Below are 20,348 nucleotides of genomic sequence, written 5' to 3'. Positions count from 1 at the left end.
GGCACAGTGCCCCACTGACCTACCCTCCTGCCTGGCCTGCTCACCAGCAGTGCTGTGAGGAGCCCTTCTGTTTGCCATGATTCACAGCCTGTGCAAAGCTGCAGGAGTGCTATTTGAACAGGCCGCCGAGTCGCCATTGGACCCGGCAGTCATTGCAGTCCCGCCGCCGCCCGCCCACTCCCGCTGTCCTCAGGAGCCGCATTTTACGCTGGCCAAGCCTTAATTGGCCCACCCATGTAAAATGGCGGCACGGAGCCGATTGCGGGCAGCGATTGGCTCCATGCCCGCTCCCAAACAGCCTGCTCGACGGGGAGAAAATTCTCCACAATAAGTAGAAGAGGGACGTTTTTTGTATATGTTTGTGTACTGATGCAATATAAATATTTGATCTGACAATGAAGAATTTGAATTGCTGGAACCCGTACAGGAGTGGAAACACTAACCATAGTTTTAAGGCCACTGAGGGTTAATCAGCTAGAATGGAAGTTTGAAATAGTTATCAACTTGGTCACGTAATTTCTAGTGCATGAGTTTGAGTCAAATTCAATGTACTGAAGCAATCTGCAATCATTTGAACTGATCTAGAATCCAAAAGGTGTATTTTGGAAAAATAATGTCAGATTGGTTGCAGTTGTATGTGGTGCTCTGAGGGTGGATCAGAACACATTATTAGAGAGGAACAAGAGCTTTCTCCTAGAGTTGACTTTTGTTTCCTTGGCTTATGAATGCTTGACATTTAGCTCCATCCTACAAGACAGAATTATTTCACATCAGTCACAAAAAATACTGCCCTCCTAAAAACACATGATTATCATTTATTATTGAGCTGCAGTTTATACGCTGGAATAGAAATACAGACAATGCTGCACATTGCAGAAGGGTGTTCCTACTACAGAATAAGTGGTGGACTAATCACCTTAAACTCAGCAAATGAGGAAGCTTTCGCCTGGTTCTGGGTATTTGCATTTGTTAAATAACAATATAAGCTGGAGATTGAATCACGGAATATCAGTTATGCCCATTTGATCTGAAAAAACTCTGATAAATCACTATTATTTATAACCATTCACTTAACCTTTTGTTATTACTGATTGGGAGTGGGACTAACGATAAAAGGATTTGTATTTCTATATCATAACTTTCACGACCTCAGGACATCTCAAGGCATTTCACATGTTGTAATTAGGAAACAGTTGTATAGACTAATAACAGGAATAAGTATTTTCCTAAGGCTACATTGCTGAAAAGCTGCTTGAGATGTTTTTGTCATTTGTAATGTTTCTAAAGTTGTTCCTTTTAATCAATCTCATTCTCTTGGCGGATTCTCCGCTGCTTCCCTCGCTCCCCTCGCTCCCCTCGCCCAATATGATAAAATTTCTCTATAATCCCCTCACCCTATTTCATATCTTTCGTCTTTCTCTAGTTTCTCTCCTTTCTCCTCTCATGCCTTTTCAAAGTTCAATTTATCCATGAGAGTCACCTCCGATCCCTTGACCCTCTAACCAATAAACCATTGTAAGATTTAAGAGTTTGAACCCACAGATATCTAAATAGGCAGTCCAGTAGTCATAACCAAGTTGATTAAGAAACAACAGTTTAAATATGATATATTAACTAATTCAACAGAAAAAGTATCCAACCCGTAAGGGTTGAGAGCAATTTACTGATTCCGGAGGACAAACGGACGGTTGGCACAGTGTGTGTTGAACTCATCTTCCTCCTCCTCCTTGTCCATTCTGAAGCTACCAATGAGTACTGCAATCTCACCAGGACCTCAGCAGTACCTTAGCAGCCTCACCAGTATCTCCCAAGCATACTATTTGTGACAGTATGTTTCCTTTTTTGGGGAGCCAGCAACCCACCCAGTGCCAATCATCCACCCTCACCATTCTGGCCAATGGATATTGGACAGGTACTCAGAAAAGCAGAGTGGTTACCCCACTTGTGCATCATCCTGCTCAAAGTCAGCTTTTTAGTTTACATCACGCTGAGTGTCATATCCTAGTTCTTTCTAAACAATTGCATAGATAAAGGGGTACACAAGGTGCCATCTTAACAACTTAGGAATGTCAAAATAGCAGACTGAACTAAGTGGCCTTGCCTGTTTCCACGGACTGTTTAAAAATTATTGCCTTCTTAGAAAGCTCTTTAGTGGGTGTTGTATGATGCAGAAAATATCTGTTTATTCAAGACCACAATTTCTTACAGTTTCTCCTTTGAGAAGGAAATATCCTTATTGACTTCTCACAACTAATTTTTAGATTTCTAAAATACAAGCTGTTTCCTTAATTTCTTGATTGCATATCATAGAAAATATATTAAGGCAAATAGAATTATTTGATTGCATGGTTTGGCACTCCCCATTTGTAGATCTTATTGTTCCCCCCTTTGAGAGGGAAATAATCTTAGGGCAAGATTCTCTGGCCTCACCCATTGCCGGGATCGTCTGGTCCCGCCGAATGTCAATGGACTTTTGGCTGACCCGCTGCACCTTCACAGCGGCTTCTGCCACGACAAGGCCGGAAAATCCCAGCTTTATTGTTTTGCAGGAATGCTGCTAATATCCGGGCTATTAGCATATTAGTACATATAATTAAAGCACTGGATTATGCATGGATTTAAAAGATTCTCCAGCTCTCCCTTCACCTGTATCCATCTTGTGGATAATTCTTATTAAGTGTTATTTCTCCCTAGCCTTCATTTGTCCAAATCCAAAATTCTTTTTACATTTACTTTAGTTGACTCTATGATGGTAGTTGTCAGAGGGAGTAAAATTAATTATCTTAAAGTCAGTTTCTTTATGGAGTACATGTCAGTGCCTTGATCATTTAAAAACGTTTTATTACTCTTCATGCCACATTAACCATTTCATATCATGCTGTTTGTCAAGTAGTTGAGCAAGTCTGGGACCTGTTCTTCAGTGCAGCTGCATCATGTAATCTTGCATGTCAGTTTCTTCACAAGTTACAAATCACTTCTGCACACTCACACCGGTGTCCCGATTCCTTCTTTAATCCTTTGTTGGAATTGCACATTCTTTAGTCATCTTCACACGTTTCCCTATCCGTTGGATGTGGTCTCTAGTGATTCTCTTTTTTAACCAGATTTTCCATTCGGCAAGTGTTCCTACATCATGCTTGGTGGTAATCTCTCTGTCCTCTCCCACAAATTCTTGGTTTGCATTTGTGAAAAGTTTATCAGATCTATAGGGATCATACCATGTATTTTGCCAATCAACTTCAGCATCTGGGATTTCACTGTCTTTAAAAGGATGCACCATTTGATAATTCTTCCTGACTTTCCAGTAATCTTCTCAAAAGATCAAAGTGGGGTCTCTGTCTCAAGATCTTTGCTTATCTCCCCCTGTACAGTCCCAATGTCTCAGACAGTGGTCAGATTATCAAATTTTATTCTCTTAAGAAGCTCACAGGCAAAGACACAAATATTTCCAAGAGAAAGTTGTTACCTTATTCGTCTCATCCACATTTTCCTTTCACTGGGACATACATCAATAGCAGATTTATATATTCCATTGAACTACACCCAAGGTGAGTTATTCCAAATCCCATTTGATATTGTGAGTTTCCCTAACTATATCTCTTATTCTAAGTGGGGTATCCCATTAATTACATTTGTATCTCTTTCAGGAGCTCTGAAGCAACTTTACAGTCTAATAAAATAGTCTCATAATATCTTTCAAACAGAAATTAAACATTTCTGTTTGATTCCAGGCATTAACATTTTCAGAAAGCCACCCGCAATTATCAAAAATGCATTTGAATCTCTCACCCCAGGCTTGCTTGTATTTGCAGTCAAACTCTATCAGTCATTTCCCAACGTATGCCATTGTGACCCCTGACTTCACTTAATAACTACTCCACATGTTTAACTACAGTTTAAGACTGTTGCTTCTCAAATTCCAAGTCAATATTACCTCGACTACTGTGGATCCCACTTTTGACACCAATTGTAAGATTTCAGGGTTCGGGCCCACAGATACCGAAATAGGCAGTCATGAGTAAGTTTATTAAGAAACAACAGTTTAAATATGATACTTTAACTAATTAGTCAGAAAAAGAATATGAACTGTAACAGTTGAGAGCAGTTTGCTGAGCCCGGTTGGCGTAAAGTGTGTTGATCTTATCTTCCTCCTCCTCCTTGTCCATTCTGAGAAGGTGGCTACCAATGAGTACTGCAACCTCACCAGGACCTCAGCAGCCTCACCAGTATCTCCCAAGTATATGATTCGTGACAGTTTATATCCTTTTTTTGGGAGCCAGTGGCCAGTGCCAATCATCCACCCTCACCACTCTGGCTAATGGATACAGGATAGGTACTCAGAACATCAAAACCGGAGGAACAGCACCTCATCTTCCGACTAGGCACTGTACAGCCTTCCGGACTTAATGTTGAGTTCAACAATTTCAGATCATGAACTCTCTCCTCCATCCACACCCCCTTTCCAATCCCCCTTTTTCCAATAATTTATAATTTAAAAAAAAATATATTTTTCTATTCCCACCTATTTTTAAATGTATTTCGATCTATTGTTTTATCTCCACCTTTTAGCCCATTTCGATCCCTTCCCCCCACCCCACCCCCACTAGGGCCATCTTCCACTAGCTTGTCCTGCTTGCTACCCTTGATGTCCCCATTAACACATTCCTTAGATAATATCACCACCGTCAACACCCTTTTGTCCTTTTATCTATGACATCTTTGGCAATCTCTTCTTTCCCTCTAGCTATCACTGGTCCCTTATCCATCTCTACCTGTCCCACCCCCCTCTACTAGCTTATATTTCATCTCATTTCTCTATTTCCTTAGTTCTGACGAAGAGTCATACGGACTCGAAACGTCAACTGCATTCCTCTCTGCAGATGCTGTCAGACCTGCTGAGTTTTTCCAGGTATTTTTGTTTCTGTTTCAGATTTCCAGCATCCGCAGTATTTTGCTTTTACCTCAAAACATCAGGGTGGTTACCACCTCCTTTGTGCTTCATCCTGCTTGAGATCAGTTTTTTAGTTTACATCACACTGAAGGTCATATCCTGGTCCTTTCTAAACAATTGCATAGATAAGGGAGGTGCATAAGAAGCCATCTTAACAACTTAGGATTGTCAGCATGGCAGTCTGAACTAAATGACCTTGCCTGTTTCCATAGACTGTTTAAAAATAGTTGCCTTTTTAGAAACAGAAACAAAAATACCTGGAAAAACTCAGCAGGTCTAGCAACATCTGTGGAGAGGAGCACAGTTAACGTTTCGAGTCCGCATGACTCTTCAACAGAACTAAGGAAAAATAGAAAAGGGGTGAAATATAAGCTGGTTTAAGGGGGGGGAGGTGGGACAAGAAGAGCTGGATAGAGGGCCAGTGATAGGTGGAGATAACCAAAAGATGTCACAGACAAAAGGACAAAGAGGTGTTGAAGGTGGTGATATTATCTAAAGGAATGTGCTAATTAAGGATAGAAAGCAGGACAAGCAAGGTACAGATAGCCCTAGTGGGTGGGGTGGGGTGAAGGAATCGAAAAAGACTAAAAGGTAGAGATAAAACAATGGATGGAAATACATTTAAAAATAATGGAAATAGGTGGGAAAAGAAAAATCTATATAAATTATTGGAAAAAACAAAAAGGAGGGGAAAATGCACTTCCCTCAACTTAGTCTACTGCATTTGTTGCTCCCAATGCGGTTTCCTCTACATTGGAGAGACCAAACGCAGACTGGGTGACCGCTTTGCAGAACACCTTCGGTCTGTCCGCAAGCATTACCCAGACCTCCCTGTCGCTTGCCATTTCAACACTCCACCCTGCTCTCATGCCCACATGTCCATCCTTGGCCTGCTGCATTATTCCAGTGAAGCTCAACGTAAACTGGAGGAACGGCACCTCATCTTCCGACTAGGCACTTTACAGCCTTCCGGACTGAATATTGAGTTCAACAATTTTAGATCATGAACTCTCTCCTCCATCCCCACCCCCTTTCTGATTTTCCCCCTCCTTTTTGTTTTTTCCAATAGTTTATATAGATTTTTCTTTTCCCACCTATTTCCATTATTTTTAAATGTATTTCCAACCATTGTTTTATCTCTACCTTTTAGTCTTTTTCGATTCCTTCACCCCACCCCACCCCCACTAGGGCTATCTGTACCTTGCTCATCCTGCTTTCTACCCTTAATTAGCACATTCCTTTAGATAATATCACCACCTTCAACACCTCTCTGTCCTTTTGTCTGTGACATCTTTTGGTTATCTCCACCTATCACTGGCCCTCTATCCAGCTCTTCTTGTCTCACCCCCCACTTAAACCAGCTTATATTTCACCCCTTTTCTATTTTTCCTTAGTTCTGTTGAAGAGTCATGCGGACTTGAAACATTAACTGTGCTCCTCTCCACAGATGCTGCCAGGCCTGCTGAGTTTTTCCGGTTATTTTTTTTTGTTTTGGATTTCCAACATCCGCAGTTTATGCTTTTGCCTTTTTAGAAAGTTTTTTAGGGGGTGTTATATGATGCAGAAAATATCTGTTCATTCAAGACCCCAATTTTTTACACCATTGATCACCAAACTTCACTGTTTGCCTCCCATGTTAGTTGATGTTATTCATTGTCTTCTGTCCTTGGTTATGGTTTCCGTTTTCTTCAAATTTTCCATCAACGCCCCTTTGCTCAAGAAAAACCTTGATCCCTCTGCTCTTACAAACTAGTGCCCCATTTCCAAATTTCCTTTCCTCTCTAAAGTCCTTAAATGTGTTGTTACCTCTCAAATCCCTGTCCATCTTTCCTGGAACCCCAACATTTGAACCCTTCCAAACAGATTCTTGCCTTGCCACAGTGCAATATTGAAGCAGTTCTTATTAAAGAGACAGGTGATATTTTATGTGACTGTTAAAGTTAAACTATCCCTCCTCATCCTTCTAGACAGGTCCAAAGCCTTTGACATAGTTGACCGCATCATCTTCCTCCAACACCATTGCACTATCATATTACTTTTCCCTGGTTCCATTCTTATATATGCAGACAGATAGCCAGGGAATGGCCCACAATGTCTCCTCTTTCCATACCCACACCATGACCTCTAATGCTCCCCAAGGATCTAACCATGGCCCCACCCAATTTTCCATCTACATGCTGCTCCTTGGTGACACAGGGTCCCTTGCATTTATATGCTGAAGAGACACTGTTCTATCTGACTCCCACCTCTATTAATCTTGCCACTGTCTCTAAATGGTTTGACTAGTTGCCCAACATCCTATACTGGAAAAGTGGAAAGTTCATTTGACAAAAATCTGGGAAGACCAAGACTATCATCTTCGTAACCTGCCCAATTTCCATTTCCTCACCACCATCTCCATCCCTTCTGCCTAGCAACTGTATGAGGCTGTTTGCAGTTTGGGTATCATATTTGAGCTCAAAATAAGTTTCTGACCAGATCCACACGATCACTAAACCTGCCTATTTCCAGCTTTGTAACATTGACTGACTCTGCCCTGCCTTAGCTCCTCTGCTGTTGAAAGCCTCATCCATGCTTTTGTTACCTCTAGGCTCAACTATTGCAATGCTCTCATGGCTGGCTTGTCATGTGCCAAAACAAAATATCATCCGAAACTCTGCTGCTTCTGTTGTAACTCGTACTAAGTCCCATAACCCAACAGCACTGTGTTCATGATCTACTTTGGCTCCCGGTTAAGCAGTGCCTCAATCATCAACATAGTGCTATGGTTGCCGCTTCACCAACTGGCAAAGCTTTTGCACCACGGATCAGAAACCACTGGTACTAGCAGCAATGCTCTCCCAATTTTGAATGGTGTTAAAAATAGGAGGGTACCTATCTACCTCAGGGAAATTAAGGCTCATAGCAAAGGAGGATACCCACAAACGCACGGATACTCTTTAGCTGATCGATATGGCAAAGGTGGCCGCACAGCATGTGTATGTGGCACGTATGCGGTATACATGTGAGTCCTACTGCCAGACCCTCAAGTGGCAAGTCGAAGGAAAAGCTCTTCCACAACACAAGGCACATCCCCACTGTATGAGTCTCCTAATCCATAAATAACACTCAGTCCTCATGCATGAAGAAACTTGATGCTACTTCGCAGTTATTTATGTGCCATCCAGTTAAGCAGAGAACTTCTTCTAAATGATTCACTCATTACCTGTGGATGGTCAAGTGTCATTGGAAACTACTTTCTCTAAAATTATTGGATCAACCTGGTAGTCCTCTAAATCTGATACTATTCACTGTTAGTCAATGTTTATTTTACATACAGCACAACTTAGCAGCTTTTTTAATGTTTGGTACGTCTGCCAGACTGTCCTTGGACTTCATTGAAATTAATTTTACTAGACTACAAGCACAAACTCCAGGTAGTTTTGTCCACTGTCAATCATCTTGGATAAGTTTACTTAATGGATAGAGTCTATTCCAGTACACAACATATCTACACAGCTTTAACTGAAGCTTGCTTGTTATTGTGTGAAGTAATGTTCAGGTTAGGGATTGCACTACTGGTGGACAGCGCTCAGGTGTTATATCTCACAGGGAAAATTTTTGTTTAGGGTTTTTTAATTCTTTTATGGGATGGTGAGTTCTGTTGGCAAGGCCAGCATTTAATGTCCATCTCTAATTGCTTTTGAGAAGTTGGTGGTGAGCCACCTTTTCAAAGCACTGCAGTCCATCTGCTGTAGGTACATCCACAGTGCAGTTAGGAGGGAGTTCCAGTTTTTTGACACAGCAACAGTGAATGATCATTGAAATAGTTCCAAGTCAGGATGATATGTGATTTACAGGGGGTGCTATCCCCATGTTTCTGCTGCCCTTGTCCCTCTAGGTGGTCGTAGTCACAGATTTGGAAGGTGCCATTGAATGAGGCCTGGGGAGTTCCTGCAGTGCATCTTGTAAATAGTACATACTGCTGCCACTGCCGATGGTGGAGGGAGTGAATGTTTAAGGTGTTGGATGGTGTGCCAATCAAGTGGCTGCTTTGTAATGGTGCGAATCAAACAGAACTTACACATTTACCATCACTGAATCAGGCCATAACCAGAAAGTTGATGAAGAGAGATATTTTGGCAAAGTGTGAAAGCTGGTACTAAATTGATACTGTACTACTAAGTCACAATAACCTGAAGGTCTGGATTCAACACACCATTTTGGTTCTAATTGCTGATTACCATAATTCAAGTGACCTGGAGATGCCACGCAGGACAACTGCAGATTTACCACTCAAGTGCTGATGAATTTTCATTGAGATGTACATGTGGGCTCCCTGCACTCAACTCCATTAGAGATGTAGAAAGTGCTGTGGATAGCAGCACATTGTAGGATGGCTGAAGAACCCAGGGAGAGAGTGCACAAGTCCTCAGAGGCCCTGGTCAAGATGATCAAGAGGAGGGAGGATGTCCAGTACCCATAGGCATCCTCACCCTCACCCTCCTTGCACTCTCTTCTGTAGCCGTTAGAGCTACTGTGTCTCACATCCTCCTCTCAATCCTAGACCAGTCAGGAGGAACCTAGCAAGATGCCCATAAACAAGCACTCCCTTTCTCCCAGTGGCTGTCGCAATGTGTCCAATGAGGTGGAATAGCACAACACTTAATCCTTTTAGATGAAGACCTCAGATAATTTCTGGAATAAATATTGCTAGGGTATTGATGATGGCTTGACAAAGTGCCCCAGAAATTCTGAAATAAAAACAAAAGATGCTGGAAATACTCAGCATATTTTTTCATAAAACATGGCCGGGTCCATCCATCAGCATAGTGGTCTGAATGAATAAATGAAGTGAATATCTGTTGCTATGTATTTTCTTATTTTCAATGCTATGGTTAAAATTTATTTCTCTATAATTATTATCTTCTCAAGATCATAAAATGTGTGTAGTAGCAGAGGCATAGAAACACAATCCAAACAAAAAGGAAATCAGTTCTGATGATAGCACATTTATTATGTTTAAGAATGTTATGACTTGGGCAAAATTTAGAATTCAGCAAGGAATCAGAAATCCCGCATTCTTCTGAAAGATCCGATAGTTGAGTTGTAACTGCCCCAGTCACCGTATCTCTTGTATTCACCGGGTCTCAGGAAGTACTGTTGGCCTTTGTAGTTGGGATGTTCATAGAAGATCCAGTAGCCGTCCATCACTTGGCAGGAGTGAATGTCACGGTAACGGAAACGATCATAGACAGATGGACAATCATCCATGAATTCCATCATCTGTCCTCCAAAGTCAGGTCTCTCGTAAATCCTCATTCTGTAGTTTCCACCTCGGTACTGTAATAAGAAGAAATGAAACATTTGGGATGAAGATATAAATATACCTACACAACACTAAAGAAAATTACTGTAAAGGGGTTCTGTTATGCTTGTAATACTATCAGGGAACACATTGGCAGCTTTGATGAAAACTCTCCACCCAAAACATTAATCTGCCTTTTCTGTTTCCAGATGTTCTCTGACCTGTTGTATATGTCCAGTATTTATTGTTTTGGTATCAGATATTCAGCAATCACTATTATACCATTGTATCAATATGATCAGATATTCAATCAAAGTTATTGCTACTAAATGCTACAAGCTGGAATGTTTTAGATTGAAGTCCCACTCCAGACTGCCCTGGAGAATGGAAACAAAAGGATTCAGGGTTTGAATACTGATTTGTGATTCAGTTAAGTACTTGCATTTGATGGGAACAAAGGATCATATGCAGAAGAGTGGGTAATTTAGCTCCTTGAGCCTGTTCCACCATTATTTGAGCTCATGGCTGTTCTGTGACCTAACTCCATATACTTGCCTTCAGTCCATACCATCTAATACCTTTGATTAGCAATACTAACAATTGATTTAGCACTAACTGTCATTTTCAGAATAGGATCCAAACATCTATCACTCTTTGCGTTTAGAAGTGTTTCCTAAGTTCACTCCTAAAATTTCAGCTCTAAGTTTTACACTATGCTTCCTAAACCCCACAACCGGCAAAAATGTTTTCTCTCTATCAACTTATCTGTTCCGCTATCATAAAGTGTCAAAACCCCATCACACATAAACTGTCTCCCAGCTAATAATACAACCAAATGAAGGGTATCTTCATTATAAAATAACAATCTAATGTGTCTTTTGTTGGATGCAACCACAGTTGAATACATGGGTTATCTCTTGTCCCACTGGACATGGAAGATGGGAAGATGGTTACTTATCATAATTTGGTTTTGTAACCACAATTCCAATTTAAACTCAATTCTCAATTTTGTTTTTATATTCATTTACAGAATGTGGGAATCGCTGGCTAGGCCAGCATTTATTGCCCACCCCTAATTGCCCTTGAGAAGATGGTGATGAGCTGCCTTCTTGAACTGCTCCAGTCCATGTGGTGTAGGTACACCCACAGTGCTGTTAAGAGGGGAGTTCCAGGATTTGACCCAGCGACAGTGAAGTAATGGCAATATATTTCCAAGTCAGGATGGTGAGTGACTTGGAGGGGAACTTCCAGTTGGTGGTGTTCCCATGTATCTGCTGCTCTTGTCCTTCTAGATGGTAGCAGTCATAGGTTTGGAAGGTGCTGCCTAAGGAGCCTTGGTGAGTTTCTGCAGTGCATCTTGTAGGTGGTAAACACTGCTGCCACTGTTCGCCAGTGGTGGAGGGAGTGAATGTTTGTGGGAGGGGTGCCAATCAAGTGGGCAGCTTTGAAGCAATTTGTATTTTCAGCTGTTTTTGTATTGCATTTTCTCCAAGAGAGTTAATATGACTACTCTTAGATACATCAACTAAGAGAGAAATGGAAGAAAGTCGGGGGACTTCTTCTATACAATGTTTCCTGATGGCGAACTCAGCAAGTGGTGTCAGCTGTATCTATAAATATGTTTGTAGCTGAACTAATTTCAGCCAGTTTTCTCTCACCTTCTTAGTATTTGCTTTATAGGATGTTTAGGCAGTTGTTATTCTTTCCTCTCCTAAGTGATATTTCACTGGGAGTTTGTTCAGAAATTGGCCTGATTGAACACCGTACCTCCTGTGGAAGATTGGCAAAAATCCATCCACCAACCACACCACCCCCTCCCGCCCCCATCAGTGTATCCAGCGTTGCCATCAATTTTCTATCAAACTTACAGTGATCAATCATGACAGTGCAGAGATTTTCGCTGAATGAGTGTGGGCCGATAATTACAGCTTACAATTTAGATTTCAACTTAAAATTTGGATTATTGATTCAGGAAATCCATTAAATGAAGAGGGAATGAACAATTATTGGACATTTTGATTTATTAAATAAATAGGTAAACAGTCCATTTCAAATATAAATCGATTGATGAGTTCATTAATGCCTATAAGACAAAGAATTTATTACTCACATGTGGGTAGGAGCGACATGACCTGATGCTGTCATTGAATCCCATCCAGCGCTGGTAGTCAGGATATTCTCCCCTGCTCAGAACATACTGGTATCCCATGTAATTGGGTTTCTCATACGCCACCCACCAGTCACTGTCAACACGGATGGAGTTACAGCGGCTGAAGTAAGGGGACAGGTCAGCACAGTCACTATTGCACTCATAGTGCCGACCCTGGAAGTTCCTGTCCTCGTAAAAAATGATCTGTGGTGAAAGAAAATGTAGTGAAATATTTGTATTTCCCAATGAACTATTAATAACATGTGAAAAATGTGAGCGCTTACCTTTCCCATTTTGAGCTCACAGTTGGAAAAGCAAGAGACTGAACATATTATTGCTCTGGAAGCTCAGTATTTATATGTTTGTGAGACAATTGCAGAGACTACCTTTGTTATTTCAGACAATCTCAAGAGCACATCAGCAAAAAAAAGAATTAAAATCTTTCACAGATACTGTAGTAAAACACCTTTATTCAGAGCGGTAGATTGCTATTGGCTCTTTTTGTTTTGCTTTCATGTCATTTTGATTGTCTAGTAGGAATAAAGAAACAAAGAATGAGAGGCCATAGCCACTCTCAAAGTAAAATACACACAAAACATTGAACTGTGAACTGTGCTGAGTTGATAACAGCCTAACATTATTCTTTTGTTTATGAGATATTTTACATAGAAGTATAAAAGAGGTGAATACTTGTGACATTGACTAAACATAAGTTTATACAACTATTTTATGGGCAGAAATTTTCATTTGCTGTGCGGGGGTGGGCCCCGCACGACCACATGTAAATTGTCGCGCAGTGATGTCGGACGAGTTTCCCGACGTCACCACACACCATCGCAATATTTCGCTGTGGAGGCACGCGATTAAGTCTGACACGTGCACACCATTAATTAACGGGCCACTTAAGGCTCTTAAGTCTTCAATCGATGCTGATTTATCGGTGCCTGTGCGAACGTCGCGTCGGTGCACGGGGGCATTGGGCAGGCGGGTAAGAGACTTTTCTATTAACCTCATCCATGGGCGGGATAAGAGGGCTCAGTGGGGTCGTCAATCTGGTCTATGAAGTATTTATTGGAAAAAGTTTTTTAAACTTGCCTGTGTGATCTGCAGTAGTTCAGAACACATTCCAGCAGCTTGTTCTGGACTCTTAACCTTCAGGTCAGCATCCTGCAGTTAGGAATCTTTTCCGGGCCTGCAGGTTTCAGGAAGCCTTCCCTTAGTCTGGATATGGAATCTGATATGTCCACTGGAGGCAGCTCCTCTGAGGAGGAAGGGAGGGCTAGAAGGAGGAGCTGGCCAGGAGTGCACATTCAGCCTCCAGGGGAGCCACCTTTGGGAGTACAGGCGCAGGCACAAGGGACGCAGGGCCAAGAGGAAGTCCAAGGTGGGAGGTGCTGCAGAAGACACCACTATTCTGCTGCCAGGGTATACAGGCGGCGAAGCAGTTACCTCAATATGTCTGAGATGCTGTGCCGAAGGAGGCTCCGACTGTCAAGGGAGACAGTGAACTATATCTGTTAGATGATTGGGCCTGAGATCTCCACTAACTATGTGGGTGCACACCCCATGCCAGTGGCACTGAAGGTCACAGCTGCCCTCAACTTCTATGCCTCTGGCCACTTCCAGGGCTCGGTGGGTGACCTTTGCAGCATCTCCCAATCAGCTGTCCACACTTGTGTCAAGCAGGTCATAGATGCTCTGTTCAGACGGGTATTGACCTTCATTCACTTCCGCTGGGACAAGGCCAGCCAGGCAGAGCGAGCCAGAGGCTTCGCGGCCATTGCTGTCTTCACCCGCGTCCAGGGTGCAATAGACTGCACACATGTGGCCATCAAGGCGCCAGCAGGTGAGCCCAGTGCCTTCGTCAACAGGAAGGGCTTCCACTCCATGAACGTGCAGATAGTGTGTGACCACAGGATGCTGATTCTACAAGTCTGTGCAAGGTACCCAGGCAGCTCCCACGACACCTACATCCTCGGACATTCCCAAGTGTCGGGCCTCTTCAGTGCTCCAGCCCGGCTGGATGGGTGGCTTTTGGGTGACAAGGTCTATCCCCTCTGCCATCCAAGAACAGAGTCTGAGCAGCGGTACAATAGGAGCCACGCCTGCACAAGGGCTGTGGTGGAGAGAACCATTGGTCTTCTCAAGATGTGCGCTCAGGGGGAGCACTCCAGTACCCCCCAGATTGTGTCTCGGTGATAGAGGTTGCATGCTGCACTCTCCACAATTTTGCGCTGGAAAGGGGGGGGACGCAGTGGACACTGAAGACGTTGACGCAGTGTCTGCGGCTGCACACGATGAGTCCAGTAATGATTCTGAGGACGTGCACGCACAAGGAAATGCTGAGGGGGTAGATGCTGACCTGGGACTACACCAAGGAGGCAGGGACACCCGGGAGGCTTTAATCCAATGAACCTGCAGCTTGCACAACACGGATGGATCACCAGGACAAGCTTGGGCTGCCGCCTCAATACTCGACACCTAAGTGCAAAATCTGCCAGGTCATCAGCACTAACTAAGGGCCTTGTACATAAAGGTGAATGTCAAAAAAAAACACTCATGACACTTTTCTGAAACATGCACATGCAGAAGAAACGAGGCACCCTCAGCCATAGTGACACATCTGGCATTTAATGTGTGAGTCAGAAGATTTCACATATATTAAACAATAGTGTAAACAATCAAAAGGAAATCATAAGGACCTAGTCTTGGGCCAACACAAAAGCACTAGTGATAAACTCATGGTGTGCCTAATGTGCCTTATGATTTTGTTTCCAGATGCTACATCTTGGTATTGCCCCATCGTTCAGAGTGGCATCTGAGACAGCCTGCTGACTCTGCTGTCCTGTTGGCCTCGATGACCTTGGCGGTCATTGCCAATGTGAGGGTTTGCTGGTCACAGCACATTCCCAGGAAGCCCTGGCGGGACTCCTGGAGGAGCCTCTCCACGAGGGTCGCCACTCTCTCCATGGAGGACACATGGCGCTCGGACATGAGGCTCATTGCTTCAGCGATAGTCCGCGTAGACTCCTCCACCATGGAGACCAAGCCAAGCATAGCCTCATGTATCTCCCCCAGATGCTCCCTCACACCCGCCTGCATTTCCTGTAGCTGCTGCGTCACGGACGACTCCAGAGACACATCATCAGGCCCCGACTGAGCATGTGCCTGGTCCCCCGCAATCCTCTGACTGCTGGCGCCATGGGCACCCTCTGTCTCTGCCAGCTCCTCCAGCGAGTGTGAAGTGCCCTCACCACTGTGCCCCGGGACACTAGCCGATGTTCTAATTCCCACCGAGGTGCTAGTATCTGTGCTGGTGCCTGCCTCACAGAAATGGTGTGATGCTGGTGAGATGTCAGGCCCCTCAGGTGTGAGAGGGGGCCTCTGCTGCTCCTCCTCACGGCCATGCTCTGACGATGCTGAAAGGAGGAACAAGGACAGTGGATCAGTTAGCGTGCAGGCAATGACAAAGATCATCCCTGTCTCCCTGGCTCATTATGCGTTCAACCTTCCATAACCAATGGCCCGGCAATGTTGCAACAATAACTCATTTAACAATCATCAGTGCTATGGCTGTTGGGAGGACAATGCAAACTGCACTGTTGTCCTTAAACACCTGGCCATGCCACCCCAGCTTCACCGACACCAGTAGACTTGAGTGCATGGCGCCTCTCCAGCTCAAGGCCTCCTGCTCGAAGCGGCTTAATATGGAGAGCTATCCCTGGCTGCCTCCAGTCCTCACATGCTCGGCTGTGTTATGGGCATTCTTCTCCTGAAAAAGAGAGAAGAGCATTGATTAGGGAAAATTGCACATGGACTCTGCTCGTGCATGCAATACTCCAACCAGATTGGGACATACCAAGCCTCCAGTGCCTCTTCTCGCCGCTGCTGCTGATCACTCAGACAAAGAAGCTAGGCCTGCTCTCCCCACCCCCTACAGCACATTAAAATCCACACGTTATTTCCTCCTATAGCAAGGAGGCGCAAGCACGTGCAGCGACGAGGGCAGGAGATGGTTCGTTGCCACGACATCTTGAGGCTTCCCTTCCACCATTCTCAGCACCCTGCATAGGACATTCCCGGAGTTCTGAGTATGCGCCTAGGTGCAGCTCCTCCAGGTTGCTCCCAAACCAGTCATGTGGGACTAAGATCAACACATGGTGCAGGGGAAAACTTATCTCCTCATGACCCCCTCAGGCTGACCTCAGCATGGGCACTATCCGCTTGCCCACCCAGCAAAGGAAAAATGCCCTCAATGATTCAATGCAGTCATGACAGGGAGGGGCTCAGAGGGTAAGGCTACCTGCTGGGTTGAATGCCCAATGCCAACATGGACATCAGAAAAACAAGAGGCGCATTGGCCTGCCCCACTGCCCTACCCTGCAGCCTGCCCTGCTCTCCTGCCCTACCCTGCAGCCTGGCCTACTCATCCCAACCCCTCTGCTGCGGCCTGGAACTGGCAATTCTGAGCAGCTTACAAAAGGCTGCCAGGCCTTCTTTTAAACAGACTGCCAGGTTGCCCTTGGTCCTGTCGGTCTGTGCACGCCCGCCACCACCCGGACATTCCCACTATCCACGGGAGTCGGGAAATACGCTGGGTAGACCTTAATTTGCCCACCCGCATAAAATGGCGGAATGGACCTGATTGTGGGCGGTGATCGGGTCCGTGCCCACCCGCGCCCGCTCCCGCTAGCCCCCCCCACAAATGGAAAATCCTGGCCTATGTGTTTGGCTGCAGAAACAGCAGACTATTAGATTGTAATTCACCATCACCTCTCTCAATCCTTCCATTGCCATGGGTGTTTCACACAACTTGACTATTCCAATGCACTTCCGGCCAGCATCTCACCTTCCATGCTTGGTAAACTTCAACTCATCTAAAGCCCTGCTTCCTGATTCCTAACTCGCACCAAGTCCCATTCACCCATTAGTCCTGTGTTCAATCACCTGCATTGGCTCCTGGGCCAGCAACAACTCAGTTTCAAAATTCGCAGCTTTGTTTTTAAATTATTCCATTGTCAGGATTCTACGGCCCTGCTGTGGCGTGACACCCCCCAGCGGACGTGGCAAGCTAGTTAAATCTCCATTCAGTTCAGCAGGACCCGCGAGATGGAGGGGCCGTAAAATCCTGTCTTTGCCCGTCCATATGTTGCAACTCAGATAGCCAATTGGTGAAGCACAGAATAGGAGCCTAGTTTTTATACACTTACTATTTTATTTACAGACACTGCATATCATGCAGCTGCAAACCAACAATCACAGTTTCAGTCTGCTGGTATGAATATGAGCAAAGGTGGGTCCTCAATTACTCTCCATCACGTGAATGCAATTAAACACCCAATTAATATACAACCACCACATATCTCTGTAAAGCTATGAAGCTCTACAATTATCTGAGATCTCTCTGTGAGCTTCCAATGTTGGCCTCTTGCACATATCCAATTTTAATCATTCCACCATTGGGAGCTGTGCCTTCAGCTGCTGTGGAATTCCCTCCATAAACCATTCCTCCTCTCTACTTTCCTCTCCCATTTTAAGTGGTTCTGTAAAAGTTGTTTCTTGGACCAAGATTTTAGTCATCTGTTGTAATATATCTTATGCATCTTGATGTCAAATTTTGTTTGATAACATTGCTGTGAAGCACTTTGGAATGTTACCATGCTAAAAGCACGATATAAATGCAGGTTATTGGTGTTATATATCAGGATCAAAAAGAATTGTGGACAACCCAAACTAAATATTAGCATTTTATTTTGTATCTGTGCTGGAGACCTGATTACTTTTATTTGTTTTAGGCAACATCAATACGATTTACTTACAACCAGGCGATCTTACCTAATAGTCTGTCTATAATGTATATAATACCACAATCAAATGCTGAGAACTAAAACAAAATACAGCAGATGCTGGAAATCTGAAAATAAAAACAAAAACAGAAAAACCGAAAACACTCAGCCAGTCTGGCAGCATCTGTGGAGAGAGGAATATCATTAACATTTCAGGTGGATGACAGGATCTGAAGAAAAGTCATCAAACTGAAATGTTATGAACCCTGAGGAAAATGCCCTCACCTCATATTAAGGTTGAGGATTAAGTGTGACAGGTTTCCCAAAAATCATTCCTAAATATTTGAACACAGATTTGAAAGGGATTTCACCACTTTTTAATGGTGGGGTCTTATACTTGTGCTTCACTGACTAGAGGTGCAGTGAATTATTTTTGATTATACATTTATTTGGTGAAGTCCATCTACAAAGTTAACACCAAGGGGTCAGTCTTTACATGAGGCAGAATTAATTATGGGCTGCAAAATAACAGTGGTTTTGCTGACATGGTATTTGATCACATTGAATTTAGAATAGTCTAAGTGTGCTGAATTGGAAAGGAGACTTATGGAGCTTCTGCAATCTTGCTGCCATTAAAATTAACTGGAACATAAAGTCACAAAACTATTGAACCATAGAAAAGTTACAGCACAGAAGGAGGCCATTCAGCCCATCTTGTCCATGCCAGCCCGAGGACACCCAGGTGCCTTTTGTAATCCCACCTTCCTGCACCCGGCCCATAGCCCTGCAGCTTACAGCACTTTTAGTGCAGATCCAGGTACTTTTTAAAAGAGTGTGAAGTTTCTGCCTCTACCACCAACTTCGGCAGCGAATTCCAGACACCACCTACCCTCTGCGTAAAAAAGTTCTTCCTCATGTCCCCCCTACGCCTTCTGCCACTTATCTTGAATCTATGTCCCCTGGTTCTAGAATTCTCCATCAAGGGAAACAATTTTATCCTGTCCACTCTATCTCTTCCCCTCATAATTTTGTACACCTCAATCAAGTCACCTCTCAGCCTTCTTTGTTCCAAGAAAAAAACCCAACCTATCTAATCTCTCCTCATAGCTACACTTTTCTAACCCTGGCAACATTCTTGTAAACCTCCTCTGCACTCTCTCCAGAGCTATTACATCCTTCCTGTAATGTGGTGACCAGAGCTGCACACAATACTCCAGTTGTGGCCTCACCAGTGTTTTATGCAATTCCAACATTATATCCTTACATTTACATTCTATACCTCTGCCAATGAAGAAGAGCATTCCATATGCTGCCTTTACAACCTTGTCTGCTTGACCTGCTGCCTTCAGGGACCTGTGTACTTGTATGCCAAGATCTCTCACTTCATCTACTCCTCTTAGTATATTCCCATTTATTGTGTAATCCCTGTAACTGTTTGACCTCCCTAAATGTATGACCTCACACTTCTCTATGTTAAAACCCATCTGCCACTTTACCGCCCACTCCACCAACCCATCAATATTGTTTTGGATATTATGGCTATCCTCTACACTATCCACTACTCGCCAATCTTTTTGTCATCTGCAAATTTCCCAATCGTGCCCCCCATGTTCACGTCCAAATCGTTAATATATAACACAAACTACAAGGGTCCCAACACCGAGCCCTGTGGAACACCACTTGAGACAACATTCCATTCGCAAGGGCATCCATTGACCATTACCCTTTGTTTCCTGTTACAAAGCCAACCAGTTTGCCACATTACCCTGAATCCCATGGGCTTTTACTTTCCTGACCAATCTGCCATGTGGGGCCTTGTCAAATGCCTTGCTAAAATTCATGAACACAACATCCACTGCACCATCTTCATCAACCCTTCTTGCCACTTCCTCAAAGAATTCAATCAAATTTGTGAGGCAACACCTTCCTTTAACAAATGCATGCTGACCATCCGTGACTAGTCTATGCCTTTCCACATGACAGTTAATCCTATCTCAGGATTGATTCTGCCAATTTGCTCACCACTGATGTAAGACTAACTGGCCTATTATTGTTTGGCATTTCCTTTGATCCGTTTTTAAACAATGGAACTACGATTGCATTTCTCCAGTCCTCCGGTACCTCCCCTGTATCTAGTGAAGATTGGAAAATCATCCTCAGAGCATCTGCTATCTC

General features: G+C 43.7%; 1 protein-coding gene across 6 annotated transcripts; it reads right to left on the bottom strand.

Moving 5' to 3' along the window:
* Positions 1-9,997: 9,997 nt before the first annotated feature.
* Positions 9,998-18,953, bottom strand: LOC144686484 (gamma-crystallin S-1-like). 6 transcript variants are annotated; one of them, XM_078551756.1, is made up of 3 exons: positions 18,945-18,953; positions 12,345-12,591; positions 9,998-10,266 (listed from the first exon to the last, which is right to left on the bottom strand). In XM_078551756.1, exons 1-3 carry the CDS (start codon positions 18,951-18,953, stop codon positions 9,998-10,000), a joined length of 525 nt encoding a protein of 174 aa, XP_078407882.1. The 6 variants fall into 6 exon arrangements, with proteins under 6 accessions (XP_078407882.1, XP_078407880.1, XP_078407878.1 ...); XM_078551754.1 differs by having other exon boundaries at positions 9,998-10,273; positions 12,349-12,591; XM_078551752.1 differs by lacking the exon at positions 18,945-18,953 and adding an exon at positions 16,797-16,817 and having other exon boundaries at positions 9,998-10,273; positions 12,349-12,591.
* Between the last annotated feature and the right edge of the window lie 1,395 nt (positions 18,954-20,348).

The sequence above is a fragment of the Cetorhinus maximus genome, chromosome 11, assembly GCF_964194155.1.
Source record: "Cetorhinus maximus chromosome 11, sCetMax3.hap1.1, whole genome shotgun sequence".
Taxonomy (NCBI): Eukaryota; Metazoa; Chordata; class Chondrichthyes; order Lamniformes; family Cetorhinidae; genus Cetorhinus; species Cetorhinus maximus.
This window is presented reverse-complemented; position numbering and strand designations above follow the sequence as displayed.

Excerpts from the sequence above, each read along its gene's own strand:
- LOC144686484 (XM_078551752.1), bottom strand. The coding sequence starts at position 16,817 with ATGAGTAGGCCAGGCTGCAGG. Across the intron at positions 12,592-16,796 it reads TGAGTAGGCCAGGCTGCAGG|ATCATTTTTTACGAGGACAG; the intron begins GTAGGGCAGGAG and ends CTTTCACCACAG. Across the intron at positions 10,274-12,348 it reads CATGTCGCTCCTACCCACAT|TACCGAGGTGGAAACTACAG; the intron begins GTGAGTAATAAA and ends TTCTTATTACAG.